General features: G+C 47.2%; 1 protein-coding gene across 3 annotated transcripts in view; it reads right to left on the bottom strand.

Annotated features, from left to right (window-relative positions):
* The window catches only part of bmpr1ba (bone morphogenetic protein receptor, type IBa), a 63,369-nt gene that overhangs the window by 19,127 nt on the left and 29,242 nt on the right, over positions 1 to 15,000 (bottom strand). For 2 of the 3 annotated variants that reach the window (XM_030357911.1, XM_030357910.1), the window contains exon 3: positions 6,626 to 7,057. The exons of the other annotated variant lie outside the window; for it this stretch is intronic. In XM_030357911.1, the coding sequence (XP_030213771.1) occupies positions 6,626 to 6,743 (118 nt within the window). In that variant the 5' untranslated portion in view covers positions 6,744 to 7,057. The remainder of the gene's footprint in view (positions 1 to 6,625; positions 7,058 to 15,000) is intronic. 3 annotated transcript variants of the gene reach the window in all.

Below are 15,000 nucleotides of genomic sequence, written 5' to 3'. Positions count from 1 at the left end.
TCTATCTTGCTGGACAAACACACTGTCTGCCTGCAAAACACACACACACACACACACACACACACACACACACACACACACACACACACACACACACACACACACACACACACACACACACACACACACACACAAACACACACACACACACACGCACACGCACACACCTTTAAACGTGTGCACACAGCCTCACATTAGACATCTATCTCAGGGTATGGTCAGTGTCTCCATTACACGGACGGCTGTAGGTTTTAATTGAATATCCCTGACATGGACAAATGACCACAAAAAATAGAAACACATTGATTTATTCTCCACTGTCTCCGTTTATAAGAGGTGAATCTTAGCACCTTCCTGGGCTGAGAAAGAAGATGAGGACATTGTTTTGCCTTGCCTCATATTTGCTTCAGCTAATAACCCTCTCTTCCACTCTTATATTCTGTCCTTTACTTCTCCTCTTTTCTCCTCTCCTTTCATTTCATCTGCTCTTCTCTCCTCTCCCCTCAGCTCTCCCCGCCCTCTCATCTGCACTCCTTCTCTCTCCCCTCTCCCCATATCCTGTCCTCCCCTCCCCTTCTGTCTGCCAACAGGACAGACCACGGCCGCTGCTATTCTCCTGCTGGCATCATGCGCTGTTTATCTAACAATGTGTCGGGAGGACACAAATGGGTCAGGGTAGTCATCGTTTGAACCCTCGCACAACAAGAGGGCCAGCATGTTTTAATGAGCCCGCATTTAGAGTTTTTTTTTTTTTTTTGCACTGCGAACTGGGGGCTAAAAGAGCCACATTTTTCGGCGCATGTACATGTTACGGGTGAGACCCCCACACACACACCGCTCCCACCAATCCACATCCCAAAAAGAAAAGAGAAAAAGAAAAGCTTGGAGCAGGTGGGGCTGTGTGTGTGGGAGTGCAGGGTGGAGGATTATGGAGGTAGTGAGAGTTTATGGAAAAACCTAAGCCTCTATATTCCCAGCGCACTAAAGCTGCGGCAGCCAGCTTAGCTCCCTCCGCCTCACCTGTTAGCTATCCGTCACTGGATTGTTTCGTATCACTTGTTGTGTTGCTCTGCGATATGCCCCAGACTGTCATGGCATCCCACACACCACCCACACGTTAAGACACTAACCAACACACAACTGTTGTATCAGAAATGTACGAAATGAACCGGTGTTTGATAGACACGTGAGAATGCATGGCTTTCAGAATGCACCTGCTGAGAAGCACTGGCCAGTACACCATGTGGAGCAGGGGCTGGCCGGCATATTGTTGTGAAAAAACTCAGGCGAACAAGTAGAGAAGGTGCTTTCTAATGCGAACTGGCTTCAAGCCTGGGACCTCCGTGTGGTTGGGGGCGTGCCACAAAGCAACAGTCTGATGTGAAGGCTTTACAGATTCTAAAAAATAAACACAAAATCATCATGAAATAAGTCCAATGACATCAAGAAAGGATTTCGTAAAGTTTTTAGAATAGATTTCTGCGTTGATTAATATTTAATGAGGGTACATGGAGATTTATGTTATAATATATTAGATTAAGATTGTATTTTACACACACACACACGCACACGCACACACAAACACGCATACGCACACACACACACACACACACACACACACACACACACACACACACACACACACACACACACACACACACACACACACACACACACAAACAGACACACACACACGCACAGAGCCAGGTCCTCCTCTGGCCAGCTGTGTCTTCAGAAGTGGGAGCCAGGGCGCTAATCTTACTGGGGTGCAAGTTACTGGATCTGGATCCGTTACAGGATGTGAGACCTTGTGCTTCCTAAACTCCCCACACTTCCCCTAACCTTCCACCTTCCACCTTCATTCAACATCAAACCTCTTGTTTCTGATCCCTCACAATATGGAAAAGTTATTTTATCTTTATTTCGAATCAACTCTTTTCGTATTGGGTGTTTTAAAGGGTTACCGACTTTGAGCACTGAAAGCTTTCAAAGGATAGTCACGATAAATATTTTTCGCAATTTTAAGTCTTTACCTCCTTATCCATATGAGAATAATTTGAGTAAATGGATCCAGAGAAAGCTACGCCTTTTCGCTGTGTCATCTCTCAAACCAAACCCCCTAACATATCAAACACCAGGATCAGTTAAACATCGGCCGTGCCATTAAAGTCAAACAGTTGTGATAACCCAGTTTGTCAGAAAAAAAACAGACCACCAGCCACGACATGTACATGGGCGACGAGTGAGTAATGTCTACGCTCTGAATCGTTTGACATTTCAAACCAGGACGGGGAAGCCAAAACAGCATAGAGCGCTGGTGAATCATGGGAGCCATGAAAAGACCGGACAGACAGAGCAGAGGACGGGCCGGGTCAGACAGCAGCCTGCAACCTTGGAGCCGACCCGGAGAGGAAAGAAAACATGGGTGAACAAAAACGATCCAAAGAGCAGGTGTTTTATTCTAAACTACATCAGGCAAGGGGATAGTGGAGGGGAAAACAAAAAACGTGGGGGAAAAGAGAAACAAGGCCTCATTAGCGGGCAATGACATAGGCAGAGCAACTGGCAGTGCTTTGACTGTGAAAGGCGATATGGCCGTGCTTATTTCCACCAAGGACAATGAAATGTAAGCTATCATGTTCACTGCTCTCTTCCCAGAACTCACCGTGAAGGCTGCAGTCTCGCGTAGGTGGAAGGGCACAGAGGATGTGTGTGCTTCCAAAAGTGTGTGTGTGTGTGTGTGTGTGTGTGTGTGTGTGTGTGTGTGTGTGTGTGTGTGTGTGTGTGTGTGTGTGTGTGTGTGTGTGTGTGTGTGTGTGTGTGTGTGTGTGTGTGTGTGTGTTTGTCAGTACGTGTGTGCATGCGTGCGTGCATGCGCGTGTGTGTGTGCACATGCCTTGAGTTTCGTTGAGACACACACACACACACACACACACACACACACACACATACACACACCCACACATATGGACACACAGACAAACAGACACTTGGAAGGACACACTTCCGTTAACTTCTTCCCTATAGGAATAATAGCCCAGACAAGCTGTGGGGCAAACTGAGAGCCCTGTGTAGTCACAACACTGTGGCCATCTAAGACCCACAATGACTCCACTCTACCTATGGCCTGGAGTTCCAGGAAACATTAGCTTATCCAGTCTAGACGCTCTTTCACGCTACCCCAGGTATTCGTGAGAGGCAACATCTCAACAGAGAAACTGACAGAGAGAGGAACAGGGGAAAGAGGCAAGAGATGGACAACTAATTCAAACACAAATACACACTGCACTGGGAAGCGATAGCCACCCTGCTCACTCGATTCACTCTCCTCATATGTCCATACAGTATTTCAGAAACCAAATATTTACTCAATGAATCACGGTGCACTTGCTTTTCCAAGATAATCAATCATCTCTTGTGTCAGCCAATGAATGAGGCGCTTGCTGGTCCAATCAATCATCAGTGTGTCAACCAATGAATGGGCCTGTTGCTAACCAGCCCAAGGCCAAAAAATAAAATAAAACAATTTTCAAATTTGATTCAAACCATTTGGTAATGTTAGACGCCATCCCAAGGCTACAGGAGTAATACTTTTTCTCGAATTTTTCTAAAGGTTGTCTTCAATTCCACATCTTTGTTGTTTTTGATACTAGAAGAAGGCTATTAGTAGCTAGATATGGAATAACAATACGAGGCTAAGAAAATGCAAAATAATAACAAAACCACAAATCTATTTGAAAATTTATGAAGGAAATTAGGAAGTTAGATTCACACTGGGTGAATTATTATTAATTCACCTGTAGGTGGAGCAATAAGGTTATAGTGACTGTCGTCACCAAAATTCAAGGGAGCCTCAGTTTGTGGATAACATAGGGGATCTATTGATTCAATGGTTTGATGAAGATAAGTTAAGAGCCTGTATACAATTAAAATCAAAATGTATTTCTTATTTGGGTATAATTTCACACAATAGACTAATCAAAAAAGATGAAAGAAAGACAAATGAATGTTGCTTAGAGAATTACAAGCACACACAAACACACACAAACACACACACATAAACACACACACACACACACACACACACACACACACACACACACACACACACACACATAAACACACACACACACACACACAAAAGTGAAGAGATAGACCGGTGCTGGTGATTTATTGCTATCTAAAAATTAGAGAGCCGACCAGGGAACATCCCCCTCCAATATCCAGGTGTGTTGTTATTGGCAGGCGCCCTGCAGATCCCCTTCATCTGTTTCTACCGAGCCTAAAGGTTCATGCATAAATCATAAAACTAACTCCTCCAAGGCAACTTTACAAGTGAGCGATCACAAACAAACATGAGCTCATCGGAAAAAAACTGGGCCTTGAGATAGGAACAGATCACAAAAAGGCCAAAGAAAAGATCCCTCCACCGAGGGGAGCCGGGGGATCCGAAACAAAGGGGCCGAAAGGGACAGGGGGTCCCTCTGCGTCGGAGAGACCGCCTCCACCGCCGACAATGGAAAGCGGAAAGATGGACGAGGGGAAGAGAGGGTCACACAGAATCAGGGGGGGGGTCACGGCACCACTCCGAGAGTGTGTGACACCAACAGAGCGCAGTGGATACGGCGGGAGAGTGGGGTGTTTGTTGCGTACCCCCTCTGGCCGGGGCCAGGCCGACGTATAGACTCGTAGGTTAAAACGCCATCGTCGCCGTGATTTGACAACACAACCGAAGATAATATACAACACGAGGAGCTTTCCTCCCATTCCCCCCCCCCCCCCCCCCCCCATTCTAAGCCACATGAGGTACCCAAGTATATTGGGGGTCCGGCACCAAATAAGGCTCGAAAACGTGATGAAAGGAGCAAGCTGCAGCCCATCAATATCACTAAACAACTTCCAAACCGTCACGTGTGCAAAACAAAAGTCTCTGTGACCTTGCCAGCATTGACGCACCACTCCGCACCAGGTGGGGCGTAGGAGTGGCTGGGGGGTGTGTGTGTGTGTCTGTGTGTGTGTGTGTGTGTGTGTGTGTGTGTGTGTGTGTGTGTGTGTGTGTGTGTGTGTGTGTGTGTGTGTGTGTGTGTGTTTGTGTCTGTGTGCGTGTCTGTGTATGTGTGTGTGTGTGTGTGTGTGTCTGTGTGTGTGTGTGTGTGTGTGTGTTTGTGTGTGTGTGTGTGTGTGTGTGTGTGTGTGTGCGTGTCTGTGTGCGTGTCTGTGTATGTGTGTGTGTGTGTGTGTGTGTGTGTGTGTGTGCGTGTCTGTGTGCGTGTCTGTGTATGTGTGTGTGTGTCTGTGTGTCTGTGTGTGTGTGTGTGTGTGTGTGTGTGTGTGTGTGTGTGTGTGTGTGTGTGTGTGTGTGTGTGTGTGTGTGTGTGTGTGTGCAGCGGTGAAGTAGTGGCCACAACGAGTGTTGATCGTGACCCGCTCTCTCCCCGGACCCCCCCGACCGCCACACTCCAGATACCAAACATGGTCCGGGACAAAGTGTCTCCAGGGTGTTAAAACAACAACGGCCGTCCCTGACATCCCACCTCCTCCTCCTCCTCCTCCTCCTCCTCCTCCTCCTCCTCCTCCTCCTCCTCCTCCTCCTCCTCCTCCTCTCCAAACCGCCTCTTAAATATCTCGCCGGCCCGAGAGTGAAGCGCATGTTGATAATCCATCAGTGAATAAGTGAAGTTCTGAATTGGGAACGACAGCCAGGATTTTTCATGAGGGATGATTTCTCAAGTGAGGTTTCTCAGAAGGGATATCAATTGGTCCAATATTATGAGTTACCACGGTGGAGGAGATAATAGACAGTATGTGTCCGGAAAGATGAGCCGCACGCAGGAAGAAGCAAACAAAAAAAAACGGGAAAAAACCGAGAGCCGTGCTAGACTGATGCCAGCTCTGTAGCGTCAGCGGATCTACCTAGGGCAGAAGAGCTGAAGGGGACTCAGGGTCAAGCAATAAAACTCTCAAAGACCGCTCTTATGAAATGCTCTGAGCTTGACGCTTAACTCATTCAAATAAAAACAAATTAGATCACGAAGACCATCAATTGGTCAAATTCCAAAAAGGCTCTTTTCTGAAGGTTAGAGGTTTGCATGTAAGATGCTGCTGTCAAATGAAGCGTTCATTTGAAAATACAATTCAACCGCAATGCTTTAAACAACACAATAGAGAGGCATCTCATCTAAAGCCCAAAACACCCTCAATTTCAAAATGTTTACTATTATTCAACGCACGCGTTTCCTTCGGGTGAATTCAACATTTATTTTGTAATCTTGTATATAACAGCCGGGCAGCAGTGACTGGCCATTGTGAACTGATAGAACCGAATGAAAACACAGGGACTCCGCGACTGTTGCTTAGAGCCGGGCAGCAGCACAGCAGGGGCTAACACAGATAATAATAATTTGTCCAAAGACTCATTGCAGAAGAGTAAGTGTGAATATTTTAGTTAACACCACCACCCTTTTTCCCCCCAAACCAAAGGTCTCCGCAAGACTCTAGATACGCAGCAAGTGTTCGGAAAGGCAAACTTGACCCACACTGTTGTAGCGAGAAACAGCAGACGCTGTCAAGCCGAAGGAGAAAAAGTGAAAGAAGCTGAATAAAAGGAAGAGAAGGGAGGACTCACCGTTAACCGTTAGCGCGCTGAGCCAGAGCACCAGACCCAGGAGCAGTAGAGGGCGAACGGGGCTGCAGAGACGCAGGGGCGCCAGGGCAGAGAGCAGCCCTTCTCCCTGCTCTAGCATGGTAGTGACTGGCTCTGGTCCGCTCTTCTCCCAACTCTTTAGTCTGCAGCACACACAGCAGGCTCCACCACTCTCACACACACACACACACACACACACACACCGACGCTCACCGTGTGCGTGCACGTGTGTGTGTCTCAGCCAGAGTGAGAGAGAGAGAGAGAGAGAGAGAGAGAGAGAGAGAGAGAGAGAGAGAGAGAGGGAGGGAGAGCGAGAAGGACAGGGCGTTCAAGCTCCTGTCCAGACAGCCGAGCGGTAGTAATAGTAGTTGCGGTAGTTGCGGTCCTCCACGCAGTCTGACAGTAGCTGCCCAGCTGCAAGGGAGAGAGAGAGAGAGGGAGGGAGGGAGCCGGGGGAGGGGGAGAGAGGGGGGAGGGAGAGAGGGAGGTAGATAGAGAGAGGGAAAGAGAGGGAGGGAGGGAGGGGGACACAGCAAAGAGTGGGAATTACCTCACTTGTAGGGAGTAGTAGGGGATAGTACACACACACACACACACACACACACACACACACACACACACAACCCCCCCCCCCCCCTCCCCACACACACACACACACACACACACGCACACACATACAGACACAGAAGTCGGGGGCAGGGAGAAACATCAGGGTCTGGCTGGGCTGGGATCTGAAGACCAGGGAGATCTTCAAAACAAGCAGCAACATCTATCTATCTATTGAGTGTGTGTGTGTGTCTGCAGTAGCTCAACAGTGTGTGTGTGTGTGTGTGTGTGTGTGTGTGTGTGTGTGTGTGTGTGTGTGTGTGTGTGTGTGTGTGTGTGTGTGTGTGTGTGTGTGTGTGTGTGTGTGTGTGCGTGTGTGTGTGTGCGTGTGTGTGTGTGTGTGTGTGTAGGCCTGCTGTGGCTTAACAGTATCCAGTCTCAATTTAATTTACATTCTCGGTGACAGTGGAAGGAATAGCAGGGCTCTGCTGATGAAAACCAGTGAAGCAATGAATGCAACCAAATAAATAAACATTAAATAGTCATAACACAAGGGAGATACATTCGAAATGTTGCATGTGATAACGTGAACAACTATAGGATGTTGCACACACACGTTATAATGGTTTTGTGCTATAACGGGGTCTGTTTAATGATTTCTAGATTTTTGTTTCACATCCTTTTATCCTTTTAATGGAGTGAAACTGCAAAACGCGTAAACGGGCAATCAGCTTGGACCCCTGAGAGAAGGAAAGACGCACAATTGAACTGAAGAGAAGCTCAAAAAACATGGTGGTTGATATGACCAAAGAGAAAAACGTAAAACACAGTATGAGGCCAAGTTACAGCTTAAAACACCAAAATTGCTCACTGAAGTTACTTTATAAGTCCTCAGGTGTTTTTTCATTTGAACACATGCGATAATGGTTTTCATTTTGACATCATGGTAAATAGGTTTAAAACAAACACAGCTGTTAATGCTTCTCATTCTGTTCTGCCTCTCCACCTGTGTGATGGACACAGTTGACCAATCAGATTGCAGAGATAAAGACACAGTGAAGAACACTGTGGGAGACATGACATCACTCTAGCCTTGGGCGTTTTTTCCCCGCTAATAAATAAGGGTGCTGCCACTCCTTCTAATAGGCCATTTCCTTTATCCCCCTGCCTGTGTGTGTGTGTGTGCGTGTGCATGTGCATGTGCGTGTGCGTGTGTGTGTGGGTGTGTGTGTGTGTGTGTGTGCGCACGTGAGTGTTTTGTGGGTTGTTGAACACATTTAAGCAAACTGAATTTCCGAACATATTGTCAATATTTGAGTTCCAAACTAATGTATTCAGTGCATTAGATTCCAGGAGACAACTCAGAAGGCCCGTGGTGTGGTCTCTGCCCCAAAAGGTTTCCTTTGGGATCCTGACACCCTTTGTGCAGTCGAGATTGTGTTGATTCATGTCGTGTTAAAGCCCAGGCTGGGTTTTTTTTTCTACCACACAGCGGTCCGTATCTTTAGAAGCCTCCGCTGCTCTGTTTGTAGCCATCTCCTGTTTCTCACACTTTGGTCACATTGTTCATTAGAGACTGACAATGGCCGCCCTGGCCCCTTCGATGACAGGAAAAAAATCACTTGACAAATAAACAAGCCTGGCCCGGCACTGCCCTCTCTCTCTCTCTCTCTCTCTCTCTCCCTCTCTCTCCCTCTCTCTCCCCCTCTCTCCCCCTCTCTCTCTCTCTGTCTCTCTCTCTCTCTGTCTCTCTCTCTCTCTCTCTCTCTCTCTCTCTCTCTCTCTCTCTCTCTCTCTCTCTCTCTCTCTCTCTCTCTCTCTCTCTCTCTCTCTCCCCCTCTCTCCCTCTCTCTCTCCCCCTCCCTCTCTCCCCCTCCCTTTCCCCCTCTCTCCCCCTCTCTCTCTCCCCCTCTCTCTCTCCCCCTCCCTCTCTCCCCCTCTCTCCCTCTCTCTCTCTGTGTCTCCTCTCCACTCTTCCGTATCGCCTGCACCTCCCCTGCCTCCATACCTCTTCTCCCCTTTCATGTTGTTCTCTTTTGCCCCCTTCTTTCTTCTTCTGTTTCTCATCCTTAATAATAATCCACACTACACCACCCCTTCCCCTGCTTTAGTTTCTTCGCCTATCATTCCTGCCCCTCGACAGAGCTCTGACACCACCCCTCCTCCTCCTCCTCCTCCACCTCCTCCAGTGAACCAGAATGCCATTTCAAGCATGTCCGACCACGGGAAGCCTTTTGAAAACTGTGACAGCGTTTGCCCCCAATCCATGCTAGCTGTGAAACTGAATGGGTGTCTGAGTGTGAGTGTGTGTGTGTGTGTGTGTGTGTGTGTGTGTGTGGGGAGAGAGAGAGAGAGAGAGAGAGAGAGAGAGAGAGAGAGAGAGAGAGAGAGAGAGAGAGAGAGAGAGAGAGAGAGAGAGAGAGAGAGAGAGAGAGAGAGAGAGAGAGAGAGAGAGAGAGAGAGAGAGAGAGAGAGAGAGAGAGAGAGAGAGAGAGAGAGAGAGAGAGAGAGAGAGAGAGAGAGAGAGAGAGGTAGTGTGTCTTTGTGTTTTTGTGTGCCTGTGATTTTTTTAGAAAAAACAGATGAGAAATCATTTATTTTTATTTGGTTTACTTCAAACTACTTGAGGGTAAACAGACAGTGGCAGCACACAGAAACACACGCACATACGCACACACACACGCACACACACACACACACACGCACACACACACACACACACACACGTTAACGCACACAAACACAAACACACACACACACACACGCACACACTATATCTCACTCTCTCTCTGTCACACAAATACACACCCACACAAACACCCCTTCTTATGTTGCAAAGAGTTGCCCTCATGCTGGTCTTGTGAGGGCCAGCTGGCAGACATTGTTGCCTGTGAAGGATGAGAAGAAACATCTTATGCATGAAAGCCAGAGGAGGGAGAGAGAGATGGAGGAGGGAAAGGGAAAGAGGGACGGTGAACTCAGAAAGGAATTGATGCTGAAACTAAGGCATGGGATGTTTTGCCCGCGTGTTTCAATATCAATGGGTACTATTTGCATCTTAGTCACTCAGCAGACGCTTTCATGTGACCATCTGAGATGCAGAAGGTCATAAGATGTCATTAAGGTGCGGCGAGGGCACAGGCATTTTGCTCAGGGATCCCTCTGACCAATTTCTCTGTACTGCTGCTGCTGGCACCATTAATGACTGAATGAGTAATTAACTATGTCCCGTTAATACTCATTAACAACTGATTGTTGCGTTGGAACCCAACATGCTCTCACAGTTGTCATGGCAGCAGGACGTTCAATGTCAGGGCCGCGGTTGACTCCGACACCGCCGTTGCCGGTGCGCTTTAACAAGCGCTTATCTCGTATGTGGAGGTGTGCAACTGACAGTAAATGCCGCCGGGATTTGCTGGGTTTTAAGGAAACACCTCAGACGCACAGCGGCGCATCTGCTAATCCCCAACCATTCACCTCGAATCAGTTTTAGACAAACAGGCAGTTTAACATAATCTGCCTTAAACCCACCCATTCACTCCTATTCACTGGAGCTTTTACATAGCTATCCTTTTCTGCCAGAGTGGCCTGTCGAGAGAGAGAGCATGAAAGAGAGCCAGGGAGGGAGAGAGAGAGAGAGAGAGAGAGAGAGAGAGAGAGAGAGAGAGCGAGCGAGCGAGAGGGAGAGAGAGAGAGAGAGAGAGAGAGAGAGAGAGAGAGAGAGAGGGAGGGAGTGAGAGAGAGAGAGAGAGAGTCAGAGCGAGCGAGAGAGAGAGAGAGAGAGAGAGAGAGAGAGAGAGAGAGAGAGAAAGAGAGAGGGAGCGAGAGAGAGAGAGAGAGTCAAAGGAAGATAAATAGAGAGAAAGTAATACAGTAAAAGCGTGTTTATGTGGCAATTGTGGGAAGTGTTGTCTACACAGGAATTATACTGTTTGTGCACATGTGCAAATGCTTTGTGGTACTCCAAAGGACAAACCCAGTCTTGGCGAGTCATGCACGTGGCTCACGTGCATGTGTTTATACAAGTGTAGGGTTGTGAATGTGTCAGTATTGTATTGGTGTGTGTTTGTTCATAATTGAGCCTGGGTGAACATGGAAAGCAAATTAGACAGTGGCAGAATGGTTCTCCCTATTGCTAGCTCAGCATGGTTCTAGTCAGCCCAGAGCCTTAAGGGAGACCCATGCTGAGCATTGCAGGAGGGCAGAGAGAGGGCCGTAGGGAGGCTGAGAGAGGGATAGAGGGAGGGCTGTAGGAGGGCGGGGAGAGGGCTGTAGGAGGGCAGAGAGAGGACCAGAGAGATGGCCGTAAGAAGGACCAGAAAGGCCCAAGAGGGAGAGCTGTATGAGGGAAGAGAGTGGGCTGTAGGAGGGCAGAGAGAGGGTCGTAACAAGGATGAGACAGGCCCAGAGGGAGAGCTGTAGGAAGGGCAGAGAGAGGACCAGAGAGAAGGCTGTAAGAAGGACGAGAGAGGCCAAGAGGGAGATATGTACGGGGCCAGAGAGAGGGCTGTAGGACAGAGAGAGGGCCAGAGGACAGAGAGAGTGCCATGCTGTATGACCCGTTAAAACCATCCTCATGCTCAAGAGAACCTCGTCACAGGGATGAAAACATCCGGCCACTTATTGTTACAGACATAAACAAATGCTCTCATTAAAGGGAGTTGTATTACTCGTTGTTTCTCTCTTTCTTCCTTCATCCTTTCTTTCTTTGCCGCCAACCCCACTTGACAAACACACACGGCAGCCATCCGACACACACACACACACACACACACACACACACACACACACACATACACACACACACACTCCTCCTAGGCTTGAAGCTCTTTAAAGTTAATGAACGCCTAATGATAGATTGGGAATGAATTTTACAGCTCGTTCCACACATTGTGAATCAACTGAGTGTGTGGCTTTACGGCCACTATAAAATCATTTACATGGATAGGTGTGGTGAGGGAAAGGTGGCACGGGAAAAAATGAATAGCTGAAATGTAATTAAAAAATCATAAATAACTCGGTGCTTTGAAAAATGTTTAGCATGGCCTTAAGCTATTTGGCGTATAACTGCAGTTTACCAAGGTTTTTCTCATTGATATGGGATATCTTGTTGCAGCACTTTGCTGTGATTTATTAGTTACAGTAAAAGTGGAAAAGTTGAAGTCTGAAATTTGTCCACGCTAACCAGTGCATTATGTAGAACTCGACCATAGAAGTGTACGAAGCAAAAAAATACTAGTTTCTCTGTGGTCTGAAGAAAGAATACGCCAGATACACGTTAAAGGCACCCAGTGCAACTTTCGAGGCTTGAAAATAAACATTCAATTTCTAGTCTTTTTTACACGTAGTAAGTTTCAATAACTCCATACCATTACATACCGACATTCAAGCAGCAAAGATGAGACGTCGTTGTGTGGTGAGAACTGATAGAAAATCGATAACAACAACAATGCCGCCATTTTCTTTATTTTTTGTAACCTACAATAAATAAAGCAGGCTTCCAGTCAATGGAAAAATGGCTTCTCCCCACCGGCGATTGTTGTTGTTTACGATTTTCTATCAGTTCTCACCACACAACGACGTCTCATCTTTGCTCCTTGAATGTCGATATGTAATGGTATGGAGTTATTGAAACTTACTACGTGTAAAAAAGACTAGAAATGGAATGTTTATTTTTCATTGAATGTTTACATAAAGTTGCACTGGGTGCCTTTAAAAAAAGTTTTTATTTTTTTTCTCGGATTGGACAAAAGGGCGGAATGTGAAAAATGTGTTGAGAAGGTTGCGTCGAATAGCCGAGAGAGGAGTCACAGATAGGGCCACCTGCTCAGTGGGAGCTAGGAGCGAGAGAGGCAGGGAGACAGAGAGACGGGGGAGGGAAAGAAAGGAAAAGAGAGAGAGGGACACACAAGACGGGGGCTCAGCTACTTCTCCACTTAGAAACGGTGACTATTTTGACTATGATCAGCAGCAGTTTAGCAAATAACCAGTGCCATTGTTTGTCTGTAAGAATGCGCCCACCGGTAAATCTTCCATGGGGAGAAGTAGAGGGAGGGGCAGTTCGATTGTATTTAGCATACCTGTAGCCCAATCTACATATGTAAATGTAGCAATTCAGAGCTCACACAATAAATTATATGAAGTGACATCAGCAGTCGGTGTAGCGACAGACTTAATGGTGGATAGCAACCACAACAACAACACAAACGCACACACTAGCACACTAGCACACATGCACAAAAATATCCAAAGGTAAAGTATGGCATACATCACAAAACACATTAAGATGAACACAAAACGCAACAGAACTGCCATTGTCCACAATTTATGAATGAAAAATTGTGAAATATGAATGTTTTCCAGATGTTGCTTGCCTCTTTCAGATAAGTAATTCGGTGAAATGCCATAATTGAATTTGTGATCATTAAAGGTGACAAATAAAGTAAGAAGGATCTACCATATATCAATAAAAATGGAGTCAAAGAAAGCACGAGAGAAAAAGATGGACTTATAGAATAACAAAAAGAAAAGAGGAAAAAGAAGGAGGAAAGGAATACAACAGAATATGGGAATAGAGAATAAAAGAAAAAGAAGAAGACAGATTGAGCTGACGCCACAGTTAGAAACCTGACCCGCAAACGGCCTGTACCCCCACACCTGCAAAGACCGACACACAGACACGCGCACGCACACGCGCACGCACACACACACACACACACACACACACACACACACACACACACACACACACACACACACGTGGAACACAAATACCCACAACACCGACCAGAACGCTATCCACACCGGGCCAAAAGGGCGACCATTTGAACAAGCGATTGTGTGCCATCTGTTAAACCAAAACACTAGCACACTGTGATGATCCATTCCCATAGACTTTACCAAACACCACGAAACATCCTGCCAGGCCCAGACACACAGCATGTTGTGGACGAGTTCAAAGCAGCTCCGTGTGAGAGAGGTTAGAGGTGAAGGAGAGAGAGAGTGAGAGAACGAGAGAGAGAGCGAGGGCACACCAAAGAGGAATTAGTGTGAATCGAGATGAGGGGACGGAGAAGTCAGGTAAGGTTCAGTTAGATGGTGCTAGAAGAGACACTTGGACATTTGGAATGGTCAAAGTCTATATATCGTATACATGGGATCAAATATTTTGCGGTATATATGTGACTGTTTTGTTTGATAACTGCGGGTGTGTGTGTGTGTGTGTGTGTTCTCGTCTCTACTTTGAAAAACAAAAATATTTAACTAATGAATGAAATGTTGTGGTAATGTGAAGACGAGGAGGATTATCGTGATTTAATAAACATAACTATTTATGACAGGGGAAAACCTTATGGAACTGTAATCCAACATAAAAGAGAGGAGTCTACGGGTGTAGAAAAAAAACCACGCATGAAGCACATACATGCAACAGGTCTACAGAGCTGTAGCAAGTCCACAGCAGCCTCGTCCTCATATCAACGCTCCCATGATCGACATCATAGCACAGGCTAAGCCGGAAGAGGTGAGAGGCGGGGAGGGGGGGGGGGGGAGGCTGTGAGGTGTTGGGAGGGGGGCTGTGAGATGATGGGAGGTGGGAGGAGAGTGTCGTCCAGGGTGGCGGGTGGGGGGGGGGGGTGGGGGGGTGTGAGGTTTTGCTCGGGGTGAGAGGCGCAGCAGGACAAGAGCGTGGGGAGTTCATGGCCTTGCAGGGCCCTTTTAGCACCGCGTAAACAAAGAGATTACAAAGAGCCCGGACCTCGCGCCGCTAACAAGCTGGGCCACCGCCGCGCACCGTGCACACCAACCGACAC

Source organism: Gadus morhua, chromosome 6, assembly GCF_902167405.1.
Source record: "Gadus morhua chromosome 6, gadMor3.0, whole genome shotgun sequence".
Taxonomy (NCBI): domain Eukaryota; kingdom Metazoa; phylum Chordata; class Actinopteri; order Gadiformes; family Gadidae; genus Gadus; species Gadus morhua.
The sequence above is the reverse complement of the archived record's forward strand: the minus strand, read 5'-3'. Positions and strand labels throughout refer to the sequence as shown.